Source organism: Rhopalosiphum maidis, chromosome 3, assembly GCF_003676215.2.
Source record: "Rhopalosiphum maidis isolate BTI-1 chromosome 3, ASM367621v3, whole genome shotgun sequence".
Classification (NCBI taxonomy): domain Eukaryota; kingdom Metazoa; phylum Arthropoda; class Insecta; order Hemiptera; family Aphididae; genus Rhopalosiphum; species Rhopalosiphum maidis.
The window spans coordinates 73,455,558-73,480,390 of record NC_040879.1 but is presented as its reverse complement, the minus strand read 5'-3'; the positions used below and the strand labels follow the sequence as shown (position 1 = coordinate 73,480,390).

Here is a 24,833-nt window from a genome sequence, read left to right as displayed (position 1 = left end):
TGACCAATGAATTCAGTAAATGATTCTTATTTAAGATTATTAACGTCCAAGTATTTCATTTAAGCTGATACCTCATAAACTCTATAAAACATGTTTTTATATGATAATTTTAATGTATATTTCAAATTCAAATTTTTTATGGTTTATGAAACACTCAATTCTCAATTGAGTATCATCAATCTCTCACCACTAGAAAGAGAAAATGGTTCTGATTTAGCATTAAGTACTTTCATACATTACATTTAAACCAATGTTTCATAAACTCTGTAAAACATGTTTTTATATGATAATTTTAACGTACATGACAAATTCAAATTTTTTATGGCTTATGAAACACTCAATTCTCAATTAATTGACATGAAACCAACACCATTGAATTAAGTTATTGATTTCTATTTAGCTTTATTAACTTTTATGTATTTCATTTATGCTGATACTTCATAAACACTATAAACATGCTTTTAAATGATAATTTTGACTCGTGTTATAAATTCATATTTTAAACTGCTTATGAAACACTCATTTCTCAATTAATTCTCCACCAATTTTACATATTTAACTGACTAAATTTTTTCAGATTGCAGTGCAGCAGTTCACCCAAGGCTTGCTGGGACAGGAATTTGCATTCATACCACTTTGGAATTGTATCAACATCTTATTTTGAAAATACACTAGAAGATATTGATAATAATATTGGATATATACAATGTATGTGTAATGGTTATTGAACATAATTGGTAGCAACTTAATATAAGTGATACAAAAAATTATTATCATGAAACTATGACCAATGAATTCAGTAAATGATTCTTATTTAGGATTATTAACGTGCAAGTATTTAATTTAAGCTGATACCTCATAAACTCTATAAAACATGTTTTTATATGATAATTTTAACGTATATTACAAATTCAAATTTTTTAATGCTTATGAAACAGTCAATTCTCAATGTAGTATCTTGAATCTTTGACCACTAGAAAGAGAATATGTTTCTTATTTACTATTTTTTTCTTTCATACATTTCATTCTAGCCAATGTTTCATTAACTCTATAAAACATATTTTTATATGATAATTTTAACGTATATTACAAATTCAAATTTTTTATGGCTTATGAAACACTCAATTCTCAATTGAGTATCTTGTAACTTTGACCACTAGAAAGAGAAAATGGATCTGATTTAGCATAAATTACTTTCATACATTACATTTAAGCCAATGTTTCATAAACTCTATAAAACATGTTTTTATATGATAATTTTAATGTATATTACAAATTCAAATTTTTTATGGCTTATAAAACACTCAATTCTCAATTTAGTATCTTCAAACTTTGACCACTAGAAAGAGAAAATGGATCTGATTTAGCATAAATTACTTTCATACATTACATTTAAGCCAATGTTTCATAAACTCTATTATCAATGAAAATAGATTTGAATTCCTGTATCATTACTTTAAGTGATATTTATAATGAGTTAATCAGCCTGAGCCCTGAAGTCTACTACTTGCCTTTGTCTTGATAATATTCTATATGTTTTATCTTACTACTGTAAATTTGTTTTGTCTGTTCCTTTATTATACTTCTTCAATTTGTCACTTATGTCAGGAATTTACCAGATAAATGGAAAATTTCTTATATTCTACCGATTTCTAAAGGGGGTTGATATTAGTTTAGTTACTAATTATCGCACTATTTCAATAATTTCTATTATTCCCAAATTGTTTGAAACTTTGAAAGTATTGTACAAAAATAAAATTTTCCTTTATTTTTAATATTATCACCGATGTTCAACATGACTTCATGCCAGGTAAATTGACCTCTACGAACCCACTAGTATTCCAAAATAACGTCCTACAAGCTTTCAGATCTGGCGTTCAAGTGGACGTTATATACACAGATTTCTCCAAGGCTTTTGATAAAGTAGATCATATTGCACTTAGCACAAAATTATTTAATGTAGGCTTACGTGATCTTTCCACTTTTGGTTAGTTTCTTTTATAACTAGAAGGCAGCAATACGTAAAATGTAAGAGTTTTACTTCATCATTATTTAAAATTAACTCTGGCGTTCCTCAGGGTTCACACTTAGCTCTATTACTATTTAATTTATTAATGATATCGAATTTTTAAATTCTAATACGTTACTCTATACAGGTGATATGAAAATTTACCGTATTATTACATTGCCAATTGATAATTTGCTGCTTCAGGAAGACCTAAATTGACTTAGCAATTGGTGTACTCAAAATAATTTATTCTTAAACATAAATAAATGTAAAATTATGACCTTTTCTAAAATTTTAAATCCAATCTCATATAATTATCATTTAAGCAACGTCAAATTAGATCGTGTTTATCTATACAAGGACTTAGGAATTTATTTTAACCCATCTTTTTCATTCAACGATCACTATATTCACATCCAAAATAAAGCCTCTTCAATGTTAGGCTTCATAAATCGCAGCTGTAAAGACTTCATCAATCCTTTAGCATTAAAATCAATTGACTGTTCTTTTGTTAGATCATTACTCGATTATGGATCCACAGTGTGGTCACCGCAGTCAATCGTTGCTATAAAGGTATTGATTCAATCCAAAACCGTTTTCTACGGATCATACAATTTAGATGCGATATCAAACGTGCTCCTCACTACCTCAATCATCATATCAACCACTATTGTCTTACTTAAAAATTAGAAACTCTTGAAAATAGAAGGAAAAGGCTCGATCTATGTTTTATTTTTAAATTAACAAATGGGTATATTAACTGTCCGGAGTTGCTTTCTTTATTGAACTATCCCAAATCGTAGAACTAGGAAATTGTATACTTTTTATGTGCCACTCCAACGTTCAAAATATGGTTAAAATACCCCCATAAATAAATTAATGCAACTTGTTAATGATTTAGATGTTAATCTGTTTTCCTGTGCTTCGCAAAATAACTTTAATTATTACCTAAATAATCTTTTGGCTGTATAAATATTATGTATTATATTGTTACTCTTATATTATCATTTATTGTTATTATATTCTATTATGTCAATATCAGATTAAGTTAATTTTTCATTGTTTTATATTTCTTATTTTTGTATTTTTAATGTTTTTGTGAATTATTTCAATCATTATCGTCATAACATCGCATCAATACTTAAACCTGTAAACTTATCTATTATATTTTAAAATTAATCTGTAATGTAATAACAAATACTATGCAAATCCTAGACGTATGTCTAATAATTGTTATTGGGACACCTATAGGTATTGTACAGTAGTGACTACCTACCTACTTTCCGAACGATTATTTTGTACTGAGAAATGTCTACTTTTGATATAAAATGTACCCGCCTACCAGAAAACTCTTTTAAAGTTGATGGATGAAGGTGGGAACATATTTTCTGCTAGAAAAAGCGTTTGCGTTTCAATGTTTCAAACGAAAACACACAATCACATTAAAGAAGTATGTATCTTACAGTGATAGACAGTTCTCGAGCATAAAGATCATTTAAGTGTAAATAAACAAGCAAGTATTCGACATTCGTAGATATTATATTTAGATAGTACCTACTACCTACCATTATAGTAGAATAGATTTAAATTTTTCCATTCATTTAATATTCATTTCACACTTTTCACAGTCCTCAATGCTCATTGCTCATAATTTATTAATTACTCTTACATACTTAATATTAATTATTTCTGGTCCCTTAATTTTCATGTCGAACACCTCAATGTTATGAAACACCTAATTTTTAATTAAATGTTTCGTTATTTATTATTTAAAATATTTTTTGATTTTAGTTAAATATTTTAAGTGGGCATTATTTATAAACAAATTTTACTGTATAAAAAACGCCTTACATACTTTTTCCTGGCAAGTTTTTATTCATTCTACGATACACATTACCATTGTTCGTTTTGACATTAAAACCAGAAACTTCACCAAATGTATTTAGAATTAAGTTGCTTGTACTTGTCATATTAGTTGTAAAAAATGTAAATCGTAGAGATGCTATACGTGAAACATGGTTTCAAACAAAAGGAGACTTTAAAATACTTATTGTTGTATCAAAAGACAAATCTTTAAATGCTTAAAAGCTGGTTCATGAAGACTTATATGAGGTAGATGAAAAGGATGAGTATGAACTACTCACTCGTAAAATAATAGCATCATTTTCCGGTGTATATCATATAAACTTTGATTATCTGTTAAAATGTGATTACGATTCTTTCGTTAATGTGTCATTAATTGTCAATGAGCTAGAACATGTGCCTAAAAAAAGGTTCTACTGGGGATATTTTGATGTTAATGCAAACATTAAAAAAAAAAAAAAAAGAGGTAAATTTAAAGAAACTGATTGGATAGAATGTGATATGTTTTATCCAAAGATCTTATCATCTAAATAGTGAAGAATCGAGATTACCTAGGGTAAGTTGATCATAATAGCATAATAAAATATAAAGTAATAAGATAATATTGATATTAAGTTAAGTAAATTCATTATGTAATAGCTAACCAATTATAACGATTTTATTAAAATGATTGATTAACAATCCTAATTCTTGTTGTCTATTTTTATTTTTCAGTTTCTTTGCTAGTAAAGATGTTTTGGTTGGAGCTTTATAAGTCTATTAAATATTACTAGAAAACACGACCGGCGATTTATCACACAATGGTAGTTACGGAAAATGATTATATTTAGTAACACATAAACGTAGTCCTTAAGTGATGAGACTGCACTGGTCAAACATTATTCAGACTGGAAAATTATGCGATAGAGAGTTCAAAAATATGACTTCCTACGAATATAACTGGTCAATGATGCCATTTAAATGTTATGTCAGAAATTTGTCTTTAATTCCATAAATACATTTTTCAACATAAAAAGACTGGTGTAATTATAAATTTAATACATTTGGAAATTGGAGTTTGTTTTCAGTTTTGAATAAAAAAAAAATATATATATATAAATAAACAATACAAATTTTATATTGAAATTAAACTGTATTCTTATTATGTATGCAAATAACAATAATTTCAATCATTTGTTCTTACGCCGTAAGAAAATGAAAAATACATTAAACATTATATGTATGTATATATAAAATAAAAAAAAACTTATTTCATTTTTAATATGTTATTTTTTCTTCCTATCTGTTATACATTTAGGACAGAACCATTTTCCTTTAGGCTTGGTAGTTAATTTGACACATGCAAAGTGGAACCATTCAATAGGACACTAAAATAATATAAGTACATAATTAATAAAATATGATAAAAAAAAAATGAAACAATATTTACAATAAAAATTAAGAATGTTATATTTTTTCAATGGTTTGAGTATTTAATAAAATGTTATATAAAATAAAAACAATAAATATATAAATAATTAATAAATTAAAATTAAAATTCTTACATCTGGATTATCACAGCCAATCATTTCACCATAAGAAACTTGGTTGCATAAACAATACGTTGGTTCATTTGGATCAACGGGCATATCTAATACTTCAGCAGAGTGTGCAACTCCGGCACAAACTAGTGCACCAGTAAGAGAACTAGTTTCTACTGTAACGCTGGTCACGCTATTTGTAGGGTTTGTTGGATTGGTGACAACATTAACTAAAGGAGTTTTACTAGGCGTTGCACTTGTTGTTTTTGTAACTCCTGAAAAATGTTGGTAATTATTATACAAAGAAATCAATTTAAATATGGCTAAAATTTTAATGTACACAAACCTTTTTTCAGTTGTTTCTTTTTAGATGTTTTGTTTGGAACTGTTTCTTCTTCACTCGATGCACTCTTCTTTTTAATTTCTTTGACTTTGATCTTTTTACGTCCTCCTGGAAGCAATACACATAAAGAAATGGCCAAATACATTGGAATTATAATATGATATAATGTAGAACACCTACTTTTTTGTGAATTTTCTTCTATATTTCTTGTAGCACTAATGGCTCTATCTTGAATTTCAGCTTCAAAGCGTGCTAAATCTGAATCAAATTTTCTAACATGTTTATCTACCTGTAAGGTACAATGGAATAGAAAATTACTTGGGTAATGTTAATAATTCAAAATCAACATACCAATTCATAAGTTTGTATAGCCAATTGAACTTTATCATCACCATATTCTTTTGCTTTGTCAAACTGACGTTGTATGTTGGTCGACATTTCGCGTTTTTTTTCTGCTGTGTATCCCTTGACATTTAACATATACTCGTCTGTCAGTTAGTCAACGTTGCGCATCAGTTGTTGAACTCTGGAGTCAAGATCTCGCATCAGAGTGAAGTTTCGTTGTAACTCAACGGGAAGATTCTCTAAACCTAATATATAACTCTGTTAGTACCTCGTTTAAATGCACAATCGAAAAAAAACTTACTGTCCAGATAGTATTCCAAGTTAAGAGCAGTAGTCATTTTTGTTATTTTATGATTCAGCTGAGAATTATTGAAGAAAAAAAAAATAAGTAAAAGACAGTAGAGAATGTTAACAACAACAACCGGGAATTTACTAGGATTACATTAGCTATAATCCAATAATTGCTAGCCAATACAGTGCTACCATAACATTGAGTCAAAAACGAAAATTGCACGACATTCAACACCAATTTTTTATTTTAATTAAATAATTAATTAATTAATTTTAATTCATCATACATTATAAAATATAGAGTTATTGTAACATAAAATATAATGTATAATAAAATATACTATACTAAAGTTTAATATAATATAATATAATATAACATTATGACAAGCACTAAAAAGGCATGTTCCGTCAGAGCTCACGCTATAAAAACACCTATAAAAATGGAAAGGGCAGGTGATGTTTAGCAAAGTGTTAAAATATCTAAGGGAACATTTTGACCAGTTTCGAGATATAAATTTTGAAATTGAGTAAGTTTTCCATTTAGCCATAACCCAAAGTAATGTTATTTAAGTCGTCCAGTTTCAATAGACGTTTTATGGTATTTTTATTCAATTATAATTTAATATTATTATGTTCAAATCAGAATTATTTTTGAAGAATGGTAAAAAAAAATAATGCAGCAAATTTAAATTATCGTACAAGTGTATTCTTTACTTACACTTGTTTTACATTCAAATTCAATAAAATATTCTGGTAGATTTGTACTATCTTTTATGGCTTATCATAATTATTATTTCCGATCATCTGTTATATGTTTACATTTCATATCATTTGCAGTTTTACATTCGTATTTGTAATAAAGTTACAACTGTTAATTGTTTTCAAATATTTTGTATTAAGAATGAAGTTTGTCTGATAGTTTTTGTTTGATTGTTTTCGTTTCTTCCTTATTCAGTGTTTTCCACGTACTAGTTGCAATGTAAAGATTTTCGTTCTCCTTATTGTGTGTAGTAGTGACATAATATTCTTCAACTATTATACATATTTAACAGACTACATTTTTTTTAGATGGCAGTACAGCAGACAACTCAAGGCATGCTAAGACTTGAATTCACTTTTCTACCACTTTCGAAAGTACCAACATCATACTTTGAAACTGGACTGGAAGATACTGATAATAATAATGGCTTTATGCAATGTACGCGTAATAGTTATTGAATTGTACTAATTGATAGAAAATTAATAGTAAATGTAACGAAAAGTTAGTGTCATGAAACCCTGAACGTAACATTTAGTAAATACTTGTTATTTACCATTCTTAACTTTCATACATTTCATTAAAACCAATATTTTATAAACACTATGAAACTTACTTTTATACGATAATTTTAATGAGAATTATAAATTCCTATTTTTAACTGTTTATAGAACGGTCAATTCTCAAGTTAATCTTTTAAAACCTTGACCAATAGATAGAGAAAATGATTCTAATTTACCATTAATAACTTTCATACATTTCATTTAAGCCAATACTTCATAAACACTAAATAACATGCTTTTATATGATAATTATGATGTATTTTACAATTTTATATTTTTAATTGCTTATAGAACACTGGATTATTATGTCATTCTCCAATCATTATATATATTTTACTGATTACATTTTTTCAGATGGCCGTACAGCAGATCACTCAAGGCAAGCTGAGACAAATTCGTATTCATACCACTTTAGGATAGTATGAACATCCTATGTTGAAAATGAATTCTAGTTCATTTTAATACTGATAATAATGGATTTATGCAATATACGTGTAATGGTTTTTGAATGTTATTGATACTAAATTAATGGTTGTGAAAAAATTAAGATTTGTTAACAATATGAATAAAAGATTATTAAACATGAATGAAGTTTGTCTGTTAGTTTTTGATTGAATTATTCAGTATTTTCCATGTACTAGTTGTCATATAAAGATTTTCGTTCTCCTTATGGTGTTTAGTAGTGACATTTCATCCTCCAACCATTATGCATATTTAACTGACCACATTTTTTTCAGATATACATAAGACTTTAAAATACATTGGTGCATAATCGGGGTATTACAGGTTAAAACGAATTATGAATTATGAAATTTTTGATATATTTTAACAAAAAAAAAAATATATATGTATATATTTATTTGATTACCGACAATTGCTGACCATAATTAAATAACACTAGATCGAATAAAAAACGCATGGCCGCCATCGTTGAAATTATTTGATAGAATAAAATAATTATGAAAAAAAAAAAAAATAGCACATATTACGTGCTATATGAATAATAGTCTGACAAAAGTTATAATAAATATTATATTGATTGTTCGTTTGTTGTTTAGAAATATACTATTTCAATGAAAAGTTTATTGCAAATTTATAAAATTAAATTAAAAATTATATAAAAGTCCTTTTTTATTGTCTACAATTATGAAAGGGAAATCTGCTTTATGGATGAATCAATGTAGTTATTTCATAGTATACATAAAAAACATAGACAACATCGGGCCTACTTAGAATGATATAACTTGAATTTTGTAAAAATATTTTAGTTTATCATCCTTTTTACTTGATTATTGATCAAACATATCTTTAAGGCTTTAAATAAAGTGTATAATCATTATTTTTTGATCTCTTAAATTTATCAAATTTTAAGTATTAAGTTGAGTATTAAAAAAATAATAATGATAATTTTAAGTGATTATTCAAAAGAATCTATAGATCCAATCATTCTAAGTATGAATAATTTTATCTATTTTATTGTTCTAAATTAATCTTTAAGAAAATTGTATTAAATTCATTAGCATACACGTACCCAACATGCTGTAGACATTTGTAAAAAATATTTTGTTGTATTTTTTATTGTATACAAATGACAATAATTTATGGTTTTGATAATCAATACTATATAATTTACTTAAAATTACTGTAAACAGTAACTATTCAAACAAAAACAACACTTGTAACAAACGATAATAATCGACTATTGTACATTTAAGCTTATAACCCCCTTAATTACAGAGATTCAAACAGAATTTTTTTTAATACATCATTTGTGTCAAACTTATAAGTATAACATGAATACTATTATGCATACAATGTCCAGCACAGAAACAATCATACAAATGACACGAGAGCCTGTGTTGTTTGATCCCTAGCCACGAATTGCGGTATATTGAAACTTGAACGTGTGTAAAATAGATTTCTTAATATGATTGGCCAAACTCTTATACAGTATAACTCACGAGAATCGTGATTACCAACCAGTTTTTAACGCACTTAATCTTTTCACACTTAGAAATCGTAGAGAGATATTCGATAGTAATTTCTTAATGAATTACTGTCCAATATATTATATTAGTTGATTCCCAGACTCTTCTTGCTCGAGTTTCGTTTCGAATTCTTAGTCTCAATGCTCAATTTCATGATACATACTCTATAGACCCAGTAAGAAGGGGTTTTTGGATGACGACCCTACAAGGAAAGTCATGTATATAGTGCCAATACGATCATGTTTGCAGAGATAACGGTGTAATTACCACTGTGTGTGTGAGTTATTAAATAATATTATGTTTTGATATGAAAATATTGAATCCTCGAACTTTTCATCGACTTATTATATAATATTACCATAATATTTGTGTTGTCGTGTAGTGTTATTTTAAATGCATTGTACTATTATTGTGTTAAAAAGCCGTAAGTATTAAACATTATATATATAAAAATAAAAATAAATACTTGTATACAATTTTCGATATTATCGTGTGTAGATCTGTTATGTCTTTCAATCTTTCATTATTAAATATCGCAACAACTTATCAAATTCGCATTAATCAATAATTTATTATTATCTTTTTCATTTATCCATACTAGTTACAATACATAATATACAATAAGTAATTGTTATTACGTTTGATCGATAGCCATTTACAATAATGTATAAATTTTAATAAATTGAGTATACTTGGTAAAGTTTTGTTAATTTAAAATTAGTATTCTGAATTTATAAAATTGAATTTCATATAATATACAAAAATGGCGCATGACAACTAGAGAGATTGTGAGTTAGCGTTGTGAGCAAAATGTGTTTTCCATAGTGTATTTTCATGAACTATCTGAATAGTTATGTCTGCAGTAATTATTTCATTAAAATCATATACAAGAGAAATTTAAAGTATATTTCTTGGTCTCATTTCTAAAATGGAAATACACTTTATAGTTTCTTATTTCAATAGTATAACAATGTCAGACTTGTTTTCGTCGTGACTGAAAATGAGTACATCACTATTATTATAGTATTCACTTATTCTTTGTAACACGCCGTGTTTGTTTTGGTGTACGCAAACAAATGTACATTTTCGTCTATTATACTAAATAATATTATACGGAATTTTAATAATTTGGTCTACAATAATAAAATAACTTCATAGTAACAAGATAAAGAAAATTACGATTTATTTGAGATTACGAAAAACGATTAATTTTATTTCGAATTATCGAGAAAAAAATACGCTATTAAGTGTAATGGTAGTTTGGGATTGGTTTTGATGTAGTTCGAGATAGTTATATGATATTATAATAAGAATCTACTATACACGATTTGTAAATGTAATTTGAATAAAGTTAACTTTTTAAATGTAATACATTACTTTTACTATGTATTTTATGCAAGTCTACCGGATAATGTATACATTTAACCAATACCGGTGTTCCTGTATTACTATGTAAGTGCATAAACATATTTTTTATTCTATATTTAAGTCTGTTAAACAAAATACGAATCAATGCATGTAAAAAACTCATTTGAATCATTAAACTCATTACATATAATTAAACATTTTCCGTTGTACCTAAATAGATAAAAATACCAATATATTGACGTTATTATTAAGATTGGTTTTGGCGAGTAAAATAAAAACAATTCATGCTACGTAATTTTCAATGAAATCGTGCCCATCATGCATCTGCAGAGAACACGGATTTTATACAAATATGAATACACTTACTTTATATTTACTATAATATAAAAATTAAACGTGAAATCGATAATATATTTCAAACGATTAAACGTCTAGAATTTAATTGGAATAGGAGAGGAAAACTATTCGAAACGCTCGATAATAGTGTAATAATTATTTCACTCTCGCAAATCGCACGATTTGCGAGATCTTATTTTAACATCAGCAAGACAATTCATTAAATTGATAAGTGATGGGTTTTCACATTTTTGCAAACAGGATTAGTATATAGGCAGTGCCTTTAGAACTGCTGTTAAATGTTATTACCCTACAAATATTATAATATATTACATTCATCGATACTGAAGTATTATGAATAAAATTACATAGGCTTAATATGCAAAGAGTTAAACGTTAACTTTATTCATAATGCGTTTGTGGATATGACTGCTGTATATCATTCGTCAACTAAACACCTATTTGAAGATCAGTTTGATCTATTATGATTTTTCTAAGCGTTCAAAACTGATAAGATGTATACTAAAATAGTCAGTGTTCAAAAAAAAAATACTCGATTGCTATGGTATGGTATTGACAAAATGATTTAATTTTGTTAAAATAATTATACATGGTCAAAAATGCTATAGCATGTTATGCTAATATTTAGCAATTTATTAATGTTGAGCCATCTTATTATGAATTCAAAAACTTTTTAAGGGGACCCAGCGGACAGACCAGGAACTTCTAAGGTTGATCATGGCACATTATAGATTAAACTGATCCTAATAAGGGTTTTTATTTGGAAAATAACTATATGATAACACAATGTTGAAAGAAAAAAATTTTATCACAAGCTCTTAAACATATAATATAATGTATGAACAAAAACATTTAATAAAACAAATAATATCATAACCTAAAATTATAAGGTACAAACCTTGCTTTAAAATTTGAATGTTATAGCAGTCATGAAAACGTACTAAAATCATGAATGCTATAGCTTTGAGGGGGTTCTGTTTTAGATGTCAAAGTCGGTGAACGAATATCCTATTTTTATCCCAATTATTATGTGTTTTAGATTTACCTATACAGAGTGTCCCCGCGAGAATTTACCCATCGCAATATCTCCTGAAATAATGGAGATATCATAATTCTGGTTTTTTAATAAGATTCACAGGGACAAGAACTACAAATATTTCATGTTTTAATTTATTTTTATGTTTTGTTAAAAAAGTTAAAAAATGTATTTTTTTATTTAATTATTTAAAAAAAATTGAAGATAGCCATTTTGTAAAGTTTTTTTTTCTGAAAATATTGACGTTTTAACATTTTAATTTCATCAATTTCCTGATTTTTAATATTTTTTCTAGTTTTGAAAAAACTACAAAATTATTATTATGTTTATGTCTTATTAAAAAATGGGATAAGATAATAATATCAAAACATTAAATTAGGTATTTAAATTGTGGACTCTGCCATACTCAAATTACTAACAAACCATAAAATATTAACTATTACGTATTTATACGTTGGCGGACAAAACACCTTTTTTTACTAAATTCAAAGTAAACAAAATACATTTGTTTTATTTATTTATCATAATTATTATAATATAACCGTATTTAATACTAGGTATAACAAAAATGTGCATATTAATATTTTGTAAAATAGTTATTCACTTTATTTAAAAATTTAACAATGTTGAAGAAATAAAATATGAAATTTATTGCGAGCCAAACTGAAACCCGTTCGCCAGCCGCACAAGAACGCGGGCCACTGTTTGATACAATGATACCACTATGGCATTATCGTATTAAATAATTCGTAGTTTTTTCGAAACTTAGAAATGAATCTTATTAAAAATCCAGAATTATGATTCTCCATTATTTCAGGAGATATTGCAATGGGTAAATCCTCGCGGGACACTCTGTATAATATATTATGCCATTTTATAGATGTCTAATATATATTGATATTGTAGATTTAATAATACTTGTGAATTCGAATTTATAAAATAAAGTAGATACTTCGTATTTGTATTAAAGTGAAAAATGAAAAAAGAAATAAAATTCATAAATACGTAAATTAATTAATTTAAATAAGTATAGATAATATTATTATTATTGTTATTGTTTACAACGATATTATTTTAAATTGAATTAGTTATTTTAGTTCTGAAAAACCAAATCAAGTTTTTGCTACATTATATGACTTATATTAAATAAAAAAAAATGATTAATGCAGTAAGATCAGTAGATTCTCGTTTGTCGAATCTCACGAGGAACAGGAAAATGTTCAAGATATTGAAAACATCGAGATATCGTGTTTTGAAAATTTCTTTGAAAAATTGGTAAATAATTTGAATACTTACATAGATATGAATAAACTACAATATTGTAAAAATTAATTTTTTTTTTAAATTCTGTCATTTAAGTTGTAAGGACATTTAATTTATGCTTATTTTCCATTTCACTATATTGTTTATGAATGACTATAAAATATTGACTACAAACGTGTAAAATCACAATCATTATACTAAAATGTAATAACTAAATATACGCTTAATTTTTTGTTCTTACCGTAATATAATTATTATTGGGTTTTTTGAGCTAACGAAAAACGATTGATTTTATTTCGAATTATCGAAAGCAAAACGCTATTAAGTGTAATGGTAGTTTCGAGGGGATTTCAATGTGGTTCGATATAACGAAAAATCAGAGTTAGCGACGTATCTACTGTATATTTATCGATGTGTATACATATCGTCAATCACTTAAAAAAAATAATACTGTGCTGATAATTATTCAATAAAAAATAAATATTAATTCAAAAGATAATCGGGTAATCAAAATATTCGAAAAAGAATGATAATAAAAATAAAAAATAAAAATATGTATAATATTGCAGTAGAAAATTGTAACGCTTCCATGTGATATGTGGACCACGATAATGCGCAGTCCATCGTACCGTCGTCGACCGATTTTCAGACCGTACGTGGATTAATGCGGAAACATCAGCTATCTGCGCGAGTTGTCATAAAACATTTTGATACAATAACATAAGAAAGCAACTGTGGCGGAATGGGGAGGGGGGAGGGGGGGACTAGGACGATAGAGTAAGAGCCAAACAACGGTAATTGCAGCAGCCATCGCCATCCACCGGATTTTCGATCGGACAGCAAATGCAGAGCTATGTAGACGGTGTTATTTTCGAGTCACGTATAGTAGTTAAAATGTTAATGCCACGCTGCTGCCGAGAAATCGTCTTACATTAAATATATATAACATATTATATATTATATTATTGTGTTTTATTCTAACTCACTATAACATTATATGCTGCCTGACTGATATATATATATATAAATTTATATATGTTTACTAGTATACCTATATAGATAGGTAGTGTGGCGGTGGCGCACGATTTCGTCTAATTCCGCGAAACGGGCGTTTAACATTATAGCGAATTTGTTAATCGGTTTTTCTTTTTCTCTCGACGGACGTCCTGTTAGTTAAGCCCACGTATAATATAACGAAGGCGCCTTCACACTGAATCGTTGCGTGTCGCTCTCTGTAAACTCGATAATACGCTGGTAAAATGGACGAACATAATATTATTATTTGGCCGTTAATTAGATATTTGACGCTCAAATATATTATATAAAATGTAGTATTACTTAAAATAAAAAATGATTTTCATAATAAAATGAACAAAAATCAATAAATTTCAATTTTTTCGTGGGTTGTATCTATGCAAATATTGTTTCATTATATTATTATTTATTTATACTATTATAATTGGCACACTGTAGGTTAGATCGCTCTCAATATCAGATAGGTACGACTAAAGCAATTATTGATTGTATTATAAATTATGGCAACAAATTACGAATATTTATCCAGTAATAATTTAATATAATGTTTGTTGAAGAAAAATGAACATTTCAAATAAATTTGCCAACCTCGGGCTTGAAGAAATGTTCTCGACATTTCAGAATTGGCTACGCGATTGATTTACAATATTACGCATGCGAATTGTCCGTGAAATAAACGTATCTTTTGATTTTGCATCATTTGACACAAAATATTATTTTGAACGTTTGTTTTAAAATGCTATAATATAATATAACAAGTATGTACCTAACCTAACCTATACATGCAACCAATACATAGTCACGGCTAAATGAGAGCTTAGACTCAAAAATATTTGTATAGCTCTCTCAAGTTGGAAAAATTAAACTTTTTCAGCGTAATTATATTATAGGAGTAAAATCTCACGTTTACAATAACGCGTAAGCTGAAATATGAAATACGGATCTAAATACAAAAGCTGTATGGTTAACATTATATTAAAATAATTAAATACATTATTTGATTATTTTATTGTTAAAAGAATATTGTTGAAGATAGAAATAAGATTCCACAATAAAAAAAAAAATTTAAATTGTAATTATATGTGACAGACAAAACAAAAAAATATTACATATTACAAATTCATTATTTAATTATTTTTTTTTTTGAATTTTATATACTATACTACTACTTTAAAAACTACGTTAATTTAAAATTCGAAAAGGATTATAAAATTAAATTTTCAGTTGATTAAAATACATATTTTTATAAAGATTAACATAAATTTAGATTTATTATTATTTATTATAAATCACTTATAAAGTGCATAAGTATAAGCTAAGTAGAAGGGGCGTGTGAGAGAATGTTCGCGCAGATTAATAAAGAAAAAAATACAAAGGCTATTATAGCCCCACCCTCTGCCTGAAAAAAAGACATTCATCATAATAATGACACTGACCTGCGTTAAACCGGACGTTGTCTGAAATATTGTTATTTCGGAGATCGATCTATATTGGTTTCGACTTAGATATTCCAAATGCACGAAACAAAAACATGTGGCATGTCGGTCTACTTTATTTACTTGAACGTTTTATTTTTTTAATGGGTCGATTAGTGCTTTTTATTTTACGAGTGTGTTTATAACATATTTGTCGAAGTAATATATTTTTATATTGCACTAACTATACATACCTACCTAATAATAGGTACTATCAACCTGTATATAGCCATCTATTATGTATATATTCATATCTCACGACAACAAGAAAATTAACTAACACCTCACGAATTTATGAAAATTAGTAAGTTGTATATTATTCGAAATAACATGTCTGTCAAACGTACAAATACCTATACAATGTAGATAGGTAAAATCCATCGTCGATAATTGTTCTTGAAATCATATAAGTCCAAAAACGCTGTAACTGCTTGTAAAATTGTAAGATCCTAAAAATATAAGATATGTTAATAGTTATTTTTTTTAAGTGGAGACGTATACCTCATGTGTTAGACTTACTTTTCGTTTTATGTTTATTGCGCTTATAAATATTGTACTGTTTAGCATCGCCGTACCATAAAAGTTGCACTACTGTCGACAATAATCGTTGAATAAATAGCTTAACAGTACTATTTAAATATACATATAAAATTAATTTAAACGCTATACCTACTTATACAGGAATAACACTAATAATAAGTCGCCAAAGTAATGTAATCAGACCTTTTCAGACTTATACGTCGAAACCTTGAAAAAAATAACAATAATCATATTGTACACGACAAACTCAGCAAAGAAACTGAAAGTTGAAAACAATTTTAAAATGTTTTTTTTTTTTTTTTACTATTATATAACTATGACCTAAATACAACATAAGGATGTTACATCAGAATGGATCGTTTAGTGCTTTTTGGGTCTATTATCTGTTTTATTCTCACGTTAAAATGTGTGCCGTTAATGGCCGTAGGAGTATAATATATACGAGTAGAGGTATATAGTATCATGTATTATTGTGTATAATATGGCGTCCGTTCGCACCGTCTGAAAATAAAAACTATTATTGTTACTCGAAAAAAGCCCGACGAGTATATCTACATATTGTAACAACTTGTAATAGACTTATTTTTGACTATATGCACACTGTCAGATTACATTTTTATGTGGTTTACACACATTATTATGACAATCGTGTGATCAACTAATATTATGTTTTTTTGCTGTACCAAAATTATTTATTACAAAGTAATAGATTGGGTTATTGTTAAATGATAAAAGACGCAAATACATACAGTTGAATGTTTACGTGTTAATTTATTTTTATCTTAAATTATAATTACTTTTTAATTTAATAACCTTTGGAAAAAAACGTATTTTCACATTAAATTTGCTTGTCTATTGATTTCAAATGAGACATAAAATATGGTAGTTTAAAAACATATGTTTTTGAGAAAATAATTAAATAAAAATAATAGTAACAAAATTTTCTCTGTATTATATATTTATATGTAATAAAATCGATAAGGTATGGCGTTGTCATTATGTACACTTATATTGTATAGAATAAACGTGAATCGTGTTAGAATTTCAGATCTAAATATTGTCTACTGATTGAGAAGTAGATTGTATAATATTATTAATCATTTTATAATCATCATATTATATTATGTAACATTTTTTTTATAAAATAAACTACAATACTTCTTTAAATGTTATCATATTTAAAAAAATATATATTTTGTTGACTTTCTATTAGTTTGTTCAAAATAAATTTGAAATTTAAAATTGTATAATAAAAAGGGTTTACATGACTAAACAACATTTGCTACCTTGTAACAATCAATAAGCATTATAATACTATGCTTTTTTATGATAGTAAATAGGTGATTGTAAAAATAAGTAAGAAAATCATGTAGAGAAAGTATAATATAAATATTATAAAATCAACACGTAATAAATATATCGAAAATCACTAAAAGAAATTTCACCAAGTTGTGATTTATAGCTGATATGCTCAATTGTTTCTCTATTAAAAGTTAAACTGATGTTAAATATAAAACAATTTTTAATCGTTAAAAATCGTTAAATGAAAAAATGTTTGCGATTTTGACAATTTTTGTCAAAATTTAAACTTCAAATAGGTACTTACTAAACAATTGTTCCAATATATACTTATTATATTATTTAAATAATTAAATTCACACATTAAAACTTATAAGGAATCTTTATTACATTTCATTTTTAAAGTTTTTGACAGAAATAACAATTTTTAATTATGTAAGTCGACTTAGTTGTTTAAATGAATTTACATTTTAAAATTAACTTTAACATACCATATTAAATTAAAAAAAAAATTTAACAAACTATTTAAAATAAGATTAAAAACTCGCCCAACTTTGTCAATCTGTGTTTGTCAGCTACTCCGATTGCTTTTAATAAATATAAAATAAATTTAAATTATGTCCAAATAATAAATTATATTTGTATGTTGATAACTACCTATATTATAGACGAATTCTAGAATTATGCTCCAGCTCCCCACACATTTGTACGGTTTGCATCTATGAATAGATTACTCAATATTTTATATGATATAGTTTTAATGTTACATGAAATACCGTAACGTTTTGTATACTTTTAGTAGTACATATCATAGTGATGCAGCCAATATTGTACTTGACTCGTAACTAAATATGCGTGCACGGTACGTTAATTTTGACATAATTTAGAAGAAGAAATATATTGACGCTGACATTTTTCACTTTTGATTATTGTTTACTCACAATAGATATACAAAAATAGAACTTTTTGAATTTATTTTTAAAAGCAAAGAAGAGACTCTTTGATATAACGGTTGACACTGATATTCATTGAACAACAAAATTTAAAAATTTAAGTTTACTTAAATAGTTAGTTAAGTATACCTTACCTAACCTATACATTTAAAAAGTTTTGAAAAATAATAGTAAAAAAAATGTTTTTTAATATAAGGTAAAATTGTTTAGTAAGTGGCAATCTTTTTAATGGCCCCTCGGTGAAAATATTTTTAGTATGTTCTTTAGTATCGTACAGGTACATTAAATGAACATAAGTTATATTTTGAGAGATCCTAACCTCTGATATTTATTTAAAATATTGTTTTATTCACTGTAAATCGAAAATGCATAAGAACTTGATGTATAGTCCTTACCCCTTAAGGACAAGTATATTTAATTATTACATCTTATAAGTATCTTTCGTGGTTTTAATAATTTTATGTAGAAAATCGGTGGTGTCAAAACTGAATAAACATACCTACTTATCTTAAGTGCCCTTCATTACAACAATAATTGAATCATCAGTTTAAATAAAACACATTAGCGTGAATAGAACCAATCGGCTGTTGAAATAACGAAAGAAATATCAATACAGGTAGAGTAGGACATAAGTTAAGTGCGATTCTGCAAGAAGACGCCACACCAGCATGTGTTGTTTATCCGTCTTGCAAGCAAGCAAATCAATAATATAGCAAGTCAATTTTACGTTCAGAATAATCCATTTTAGTCGGTTCATTTTAAATAAAAGAGTGAATTGACCTAATATCGAATTTTAAGGTAAGAATAATATACGAATATAAGATACACTTTTCAATGTTAGCTGTTTTAATTTTTAAGTAATTAAAAAAAAAAATTAATTGGAAAATGTTTGGGGATTTTAAAATGATCATAACTTACTTCAAATTTAAAGTAAAGAAAAAACCTACGTGAGGCCCCAAAAGTGATAATTATTTTAACCTTTAAATTTAACGATATATCAATTTACGTTCAGCATAACCTATTTTATGTTGTTAGGTTTAACATTAGAGTTAATTGAACGCTTAAAATTAAGTAAGCGCGTATCATTCGTGTTTATATTTGGATCTTTTTTTTTACACAATACTTTAATTTTCAAACAAAAGTTATGAACATTTTTAAATTGTAAATTGTACATATTCGTAACTCGCTTTAAAATTAAAATATCATAAAATACAACACGCAAACACAGATAATATGTGCTTTGTCTTAGTTATGATAATTTATGTAAAATTATTGTAATATTTTATTAAAAAACACAAAATCGATTTTGCTTAACGAAATTTTGCAATGTTGTCACTTGTCTCCGTTTTACAACAAACATAGTATGATAAAATTTGTGTTTAGCAGTTCCGATTTTGTGTAATATCCTTTAATAATAGAGATAATTGTTCAATTATTTTCAAAATAAGATATAGTGAGTATATGAAATGTTACAATTTAAAAATTGCCCATAACTTGCTTAAAAATTAAAGTATCACGAAAACTCACTAGAAATTATAGAAAAAATAATGGTTTTTACCTTTAAATTTTATAATAGGTTAATTATCTCTATTGTTAAAGGTTATTATTTATTACGCTAAGGTAAAACCGCTGAATACAATATTACTTTGTTGTATACAATCATAAAATGTGAAAACTTATGTGAGTGTGGCGTTCTTCTTCAAAAGATATATTTTGAGTTCAACTATAGGTCCCATTAAAAACTTTAATATAATGTAATAGGCTTATCGTTTATGTAGATAAACAAAATTAATGTAAATTAATGTGTATTGTTTTTTGTAATTTATTGATGTTTATGTACTTGCCTTTTCACATAATATAAAGTAATTAATTATTATTTATACACATTATATGATTATTTTATGATAATTTGTATATTGATTTTCTCTCGAAGAATGACCAATAAAATCGATTAGATTTTAAGTTGTTAAGTGTAAACGTTATCGATAGTAATACTGATTATGATCTTGATGTTGATTTTCGAGTTGTAGAATTTCAGAATAATAATAAATGAGTTGGTACCGTACTTACCTACAGCTCATAAACTGGGTCCATAGTGAAATTACAATTTGATAGTATATTTCATTGTTTTATGACAATAATGTATCTATCGTTTCGTAATGGGTCGTTTCTTCATTTCCCATACCCGTGTAAAAATTACATGCATTTATTATTTGTCTTTTTTTGTGCGTATAGCAGCTTGTGAATTTAAAACCGAATTCGAATAATTACGGCGACAAATAATTCGAGTTGTCGTCGGCAAGGAACTGTGTCACAAAAGATGAAAATGATAATATTTTCATCTGGAAATCATCACTCCACGAGCCCGCCTCATTATTTGGTCATTATTACATTTTTTCACCAAGCGAAGAAACCTCGTTTGGGAACGCGTTCAACATAGTAGCCTGCAACATCATATAAGAAACTGCAGTGGGTGGTGGACAAATGGGCTGTTCACTTTCTTCGTCACCTGCCGTCGCCGTACCTATAGATTTTAAAAGCAGTACTATTTGCAAAATGCGTTAAAACGAAAGAACACAAACGATTTGACAAAATGACTTTAGGAGGAAGCAACAATTTTTCAAATCTGATTAGCAGAGTATCAAAGCTGCGCGGCAACGGCACGTGACTTTCACCCAACAGTAATATTTATATAATATATTATACATATTTCTGTACTGTCATAGTTTTTGGTCTGCCGTTTTAAATTAATTCAATTTTTTTTACTTCTTAGACGTTTAACTTAACGCCGAAGAATGTCAAGGTGAGTAGCGCACCGGTAGGGTAGGATGTTTTAGACTGTGAAAAATAATTCTTTGAGTATTATTTTTATATTTTACAACATATATATTATTATTATTATAGTTAATATACTAATGTAGTAGTATTACCCGGCATTGCTCGGAGAAAAATAAAACCGAGATGAGCAATCCACTTGCTCTCTTCTCTGCTAACTTTTTTGATCTCACGTGAATCAATTGCACAGCAGAGATAAACGAATATACGGTTATGATGTTAATACAGTAGATTTTCATTATAGCGAATCTCAAGGGGAACAGGAAAAAATTCGAAGTTTTATTAAAATTCTTAAAAAAATTAGTAAATAATTTGAATGTTTAAAATGCATAATTAGAATACTTAAAGTACTATAATACTACATACATAAAAATAATAAACTACAATAATGAAAAAATTGATTTTTTTTAAAAAATTTGTCATTAAAGTTTGTTTAATATTTTTTTTTTGTTTATGTAAGAATGTAAAAATTAATTGTAAGGACATTTAATTTATGCTTATTTTCCATTTTAGTATATTGTATATGAATGACTGCTATAATTGATATTGACTAAAAACGTGTAAAACCACAGTAATCATACTAAAATTTAATACCTAAATATACTGCTTAATTTTTGTTCTTACCGTAATAAAAATATTATTTGTGTATTCGAGATAACGAATAATATTTAATTCTATTTCGAGTTATCGAGAGAAAAACGTTATTAAGTGCAATGGTAGTTTCAAAAGGATTTCGATATAGTTCGAGATATCGAACAATTAGAGATAAGGACGTTCGATATAATAAGAATCTATTGTATAATATATTATGTATATTTTTAAAATTTTAAAAGCGTTTCAAATAGTATTTATTAAAAAATAATGCAGACTAATAAAATAATTCTTTATTACTTTTTATGGCAATAATGAATGCATTTTTGACATATTTATCTGATCAAATAGTCGTTCTTCAGTCATCTATAATTGTTTCACTTGTTAGTTATTTTTTCTTGTATAGTTTAATCGTTATCATCATTATTATGTAGATGTTATGTTTACAATTATATTAAATATCTAGATAAAATCTAATGAATTATTAAAATTTGATACTACGTATATATATTATGAATATGAATGTATATAATAAACGAATAATGACATTCCTTTCGTATCTAATATTTTCGTTTTCATCCTCGCTTGAAATTTAAATATTTCACTATACCACACCTGTACGTGTACGGAACATTATTGTTTTCAATGACACGATTTCGTGTTACGTGTATGTTGTTATCTTTATCACATTCGATCTCAGCGCCCTTGCTGTTTTAGTTATATACTATTCAATATATATATATATAAAACAATTAATCTTTCACATGTGATATTTCACGCGTTATTTCGAATTTTTATATTTGAACGAATTGTTTACCAAACGGTTAAAAAAATAAAAATAATCACACGTTATAAAGTCGAGAACAATGCGAGCGTGGTGAAAAATACACCACGGAAAGGTATGAAAAAGTTTCTTTAACAGTAATTTTAAGTGTTATGCTACACAATCATATAACATAATATTATTTTATTTTACCGTATATTATTGTGCGTGTATATCATCCCCCACTCAGCCGCCGTAATCGCCGAGCTCGGGAAAAACGAATGAAAAGAAGGAGAAAAACGATTCACTTTCTCTGATATCCAATTAGACAATCGGACGGGTTTAATTGTGCTCGGATAGTCGCACACCGAACCATTTCCAAGTCGCTCGCATTCATTGAACGCGTACAAAATAAACAATGATAATAAAACACCTTTCACGTGAGCTCTGCTGGTCCAGAGGTGTTTGCACGTATAGAATTATAATAATATTATTATCGTATAAACATCATGCTCGTAAAATATTAATGTGTATACAGTATTATTTAATATTATGATAGTCAATGAATTTTTTTTCAAAGTTCTGAAATTTTCATTATTCAAAAATCAATCATCTGCAGCCTGCTTCGTTTCTACGTCTCGTCATGATGTGACAATTCCCTGGAATAGGTACCGAGAATTTATTAGGGAGATCATAATTTTTATACATATATTGTTACGAATATAATATGATTAAATATTTTATCTAACTTGTTATAGTCATACATTTTTCAAATGACAATATGTTATGCATGAAAATATTATACAATAGTGTTTAAGGGACACTTTTGGGTAATTTAAAAAAATCTAAGAATCTAAAAATTTAAGTTTTGTACCTACTTAAAATATTTCATTCATTAGATCGGCACCAAGATTCTATTTATGTTGATGTTAAATAAAATAATGTTTTTCCGATAGGTATTGTCGTATAATATAGCATAAATTGATTTTTTTTTTTTTTAAAAGAGTTCCCAATGGGTAAGGGAAATATCCTTTGTTTCCTAAGAACGTTTCTCGAGGACTATTTCTAGTTGCTCGTCAAGAAATTAATTCGTGAGACCATATACCATCGTCTTGTGTCGCTTTAGTGACGCGCAATCGTTATTGTATTTCTGCAGAATTATATACGGCACTATACTCCTATGTCGTAAACGGGTATGCTGTTTGGTTATTTTATGTTTTTTTCATTTCAGCTGTAGCGACGCGATACGTCGTCGTCATCCGTCGCGGTCCGTAGAGAGATGAGAAACCTATACAGTGAGAGAATGGGAGAGATTGACGAAGAACCGGGAAGGACGAGGACGAGGTAGGAGTTTCGAAAAATAATTGTATGGGCATAATATTACACTGCATTACGATTAAGAATGCAAGAAACAATACGGTGTTTTGGTTTTTTGTGTTCTCTATACTTCTATTAGTGTATTAAATTAATTACACTATTATTACAGCCACGTTGTGAGTTTATACACGTGAAAATTATTTCATTACTGTACACGTTTTTATATATAATACAATATATATTACTAACAAAACATCGAGACTGCACGGTGGCGATGTGCGGTGGTGTCAGTTGAGGGGACGTGGTGTTTTGTGAGTGATCAA

The 24,833-nt window shown here is 27.1% G+C and overlaps 1 protein-coding gene and 1 pseudogene across 1 annotated transcript; one reads left to right on the top strand and one right to left on the bottom strand.

Moving 5' to 3' along the window:
- Positions 1-3,836: 3,836 nt before the first annotated feature.
- Positions 3,837-4,865, top strand: LOC113558357 (annotated as a pseudogene).
- Positions 4,866-5,063: 198 nt separating this feature from the next.
- On the bottom strand, positions 5,064-6,506 carry LOC113557135 (inhibitor of growth protein 4-like). The gene is made up of 6 exons (XM_026962462.1): positions 6,381-6,506; positions 6,086-6,324; positions 5,915-6,023; positions 5,738-5,842; positions 5,416-5,666; positions 5,064-5,238 (listed from the first exon to the last, which is right to left on the bottom strand). The coding sequence occupies exons 2-6, from the start codon at positions 6,212-6,214 to the stop codon at positions 5,137-5,139; spliced, it is 696 nt and encodes a 231-aa protein (XP_026818263.1). The 5' UTR covers positions 6,215-6,324; positions 6,381-6,506; the 3' UTR covers positions 5,064-5,136.
- Positions 6,507-24,833: the final 18,327 nt, after the last annotated feature.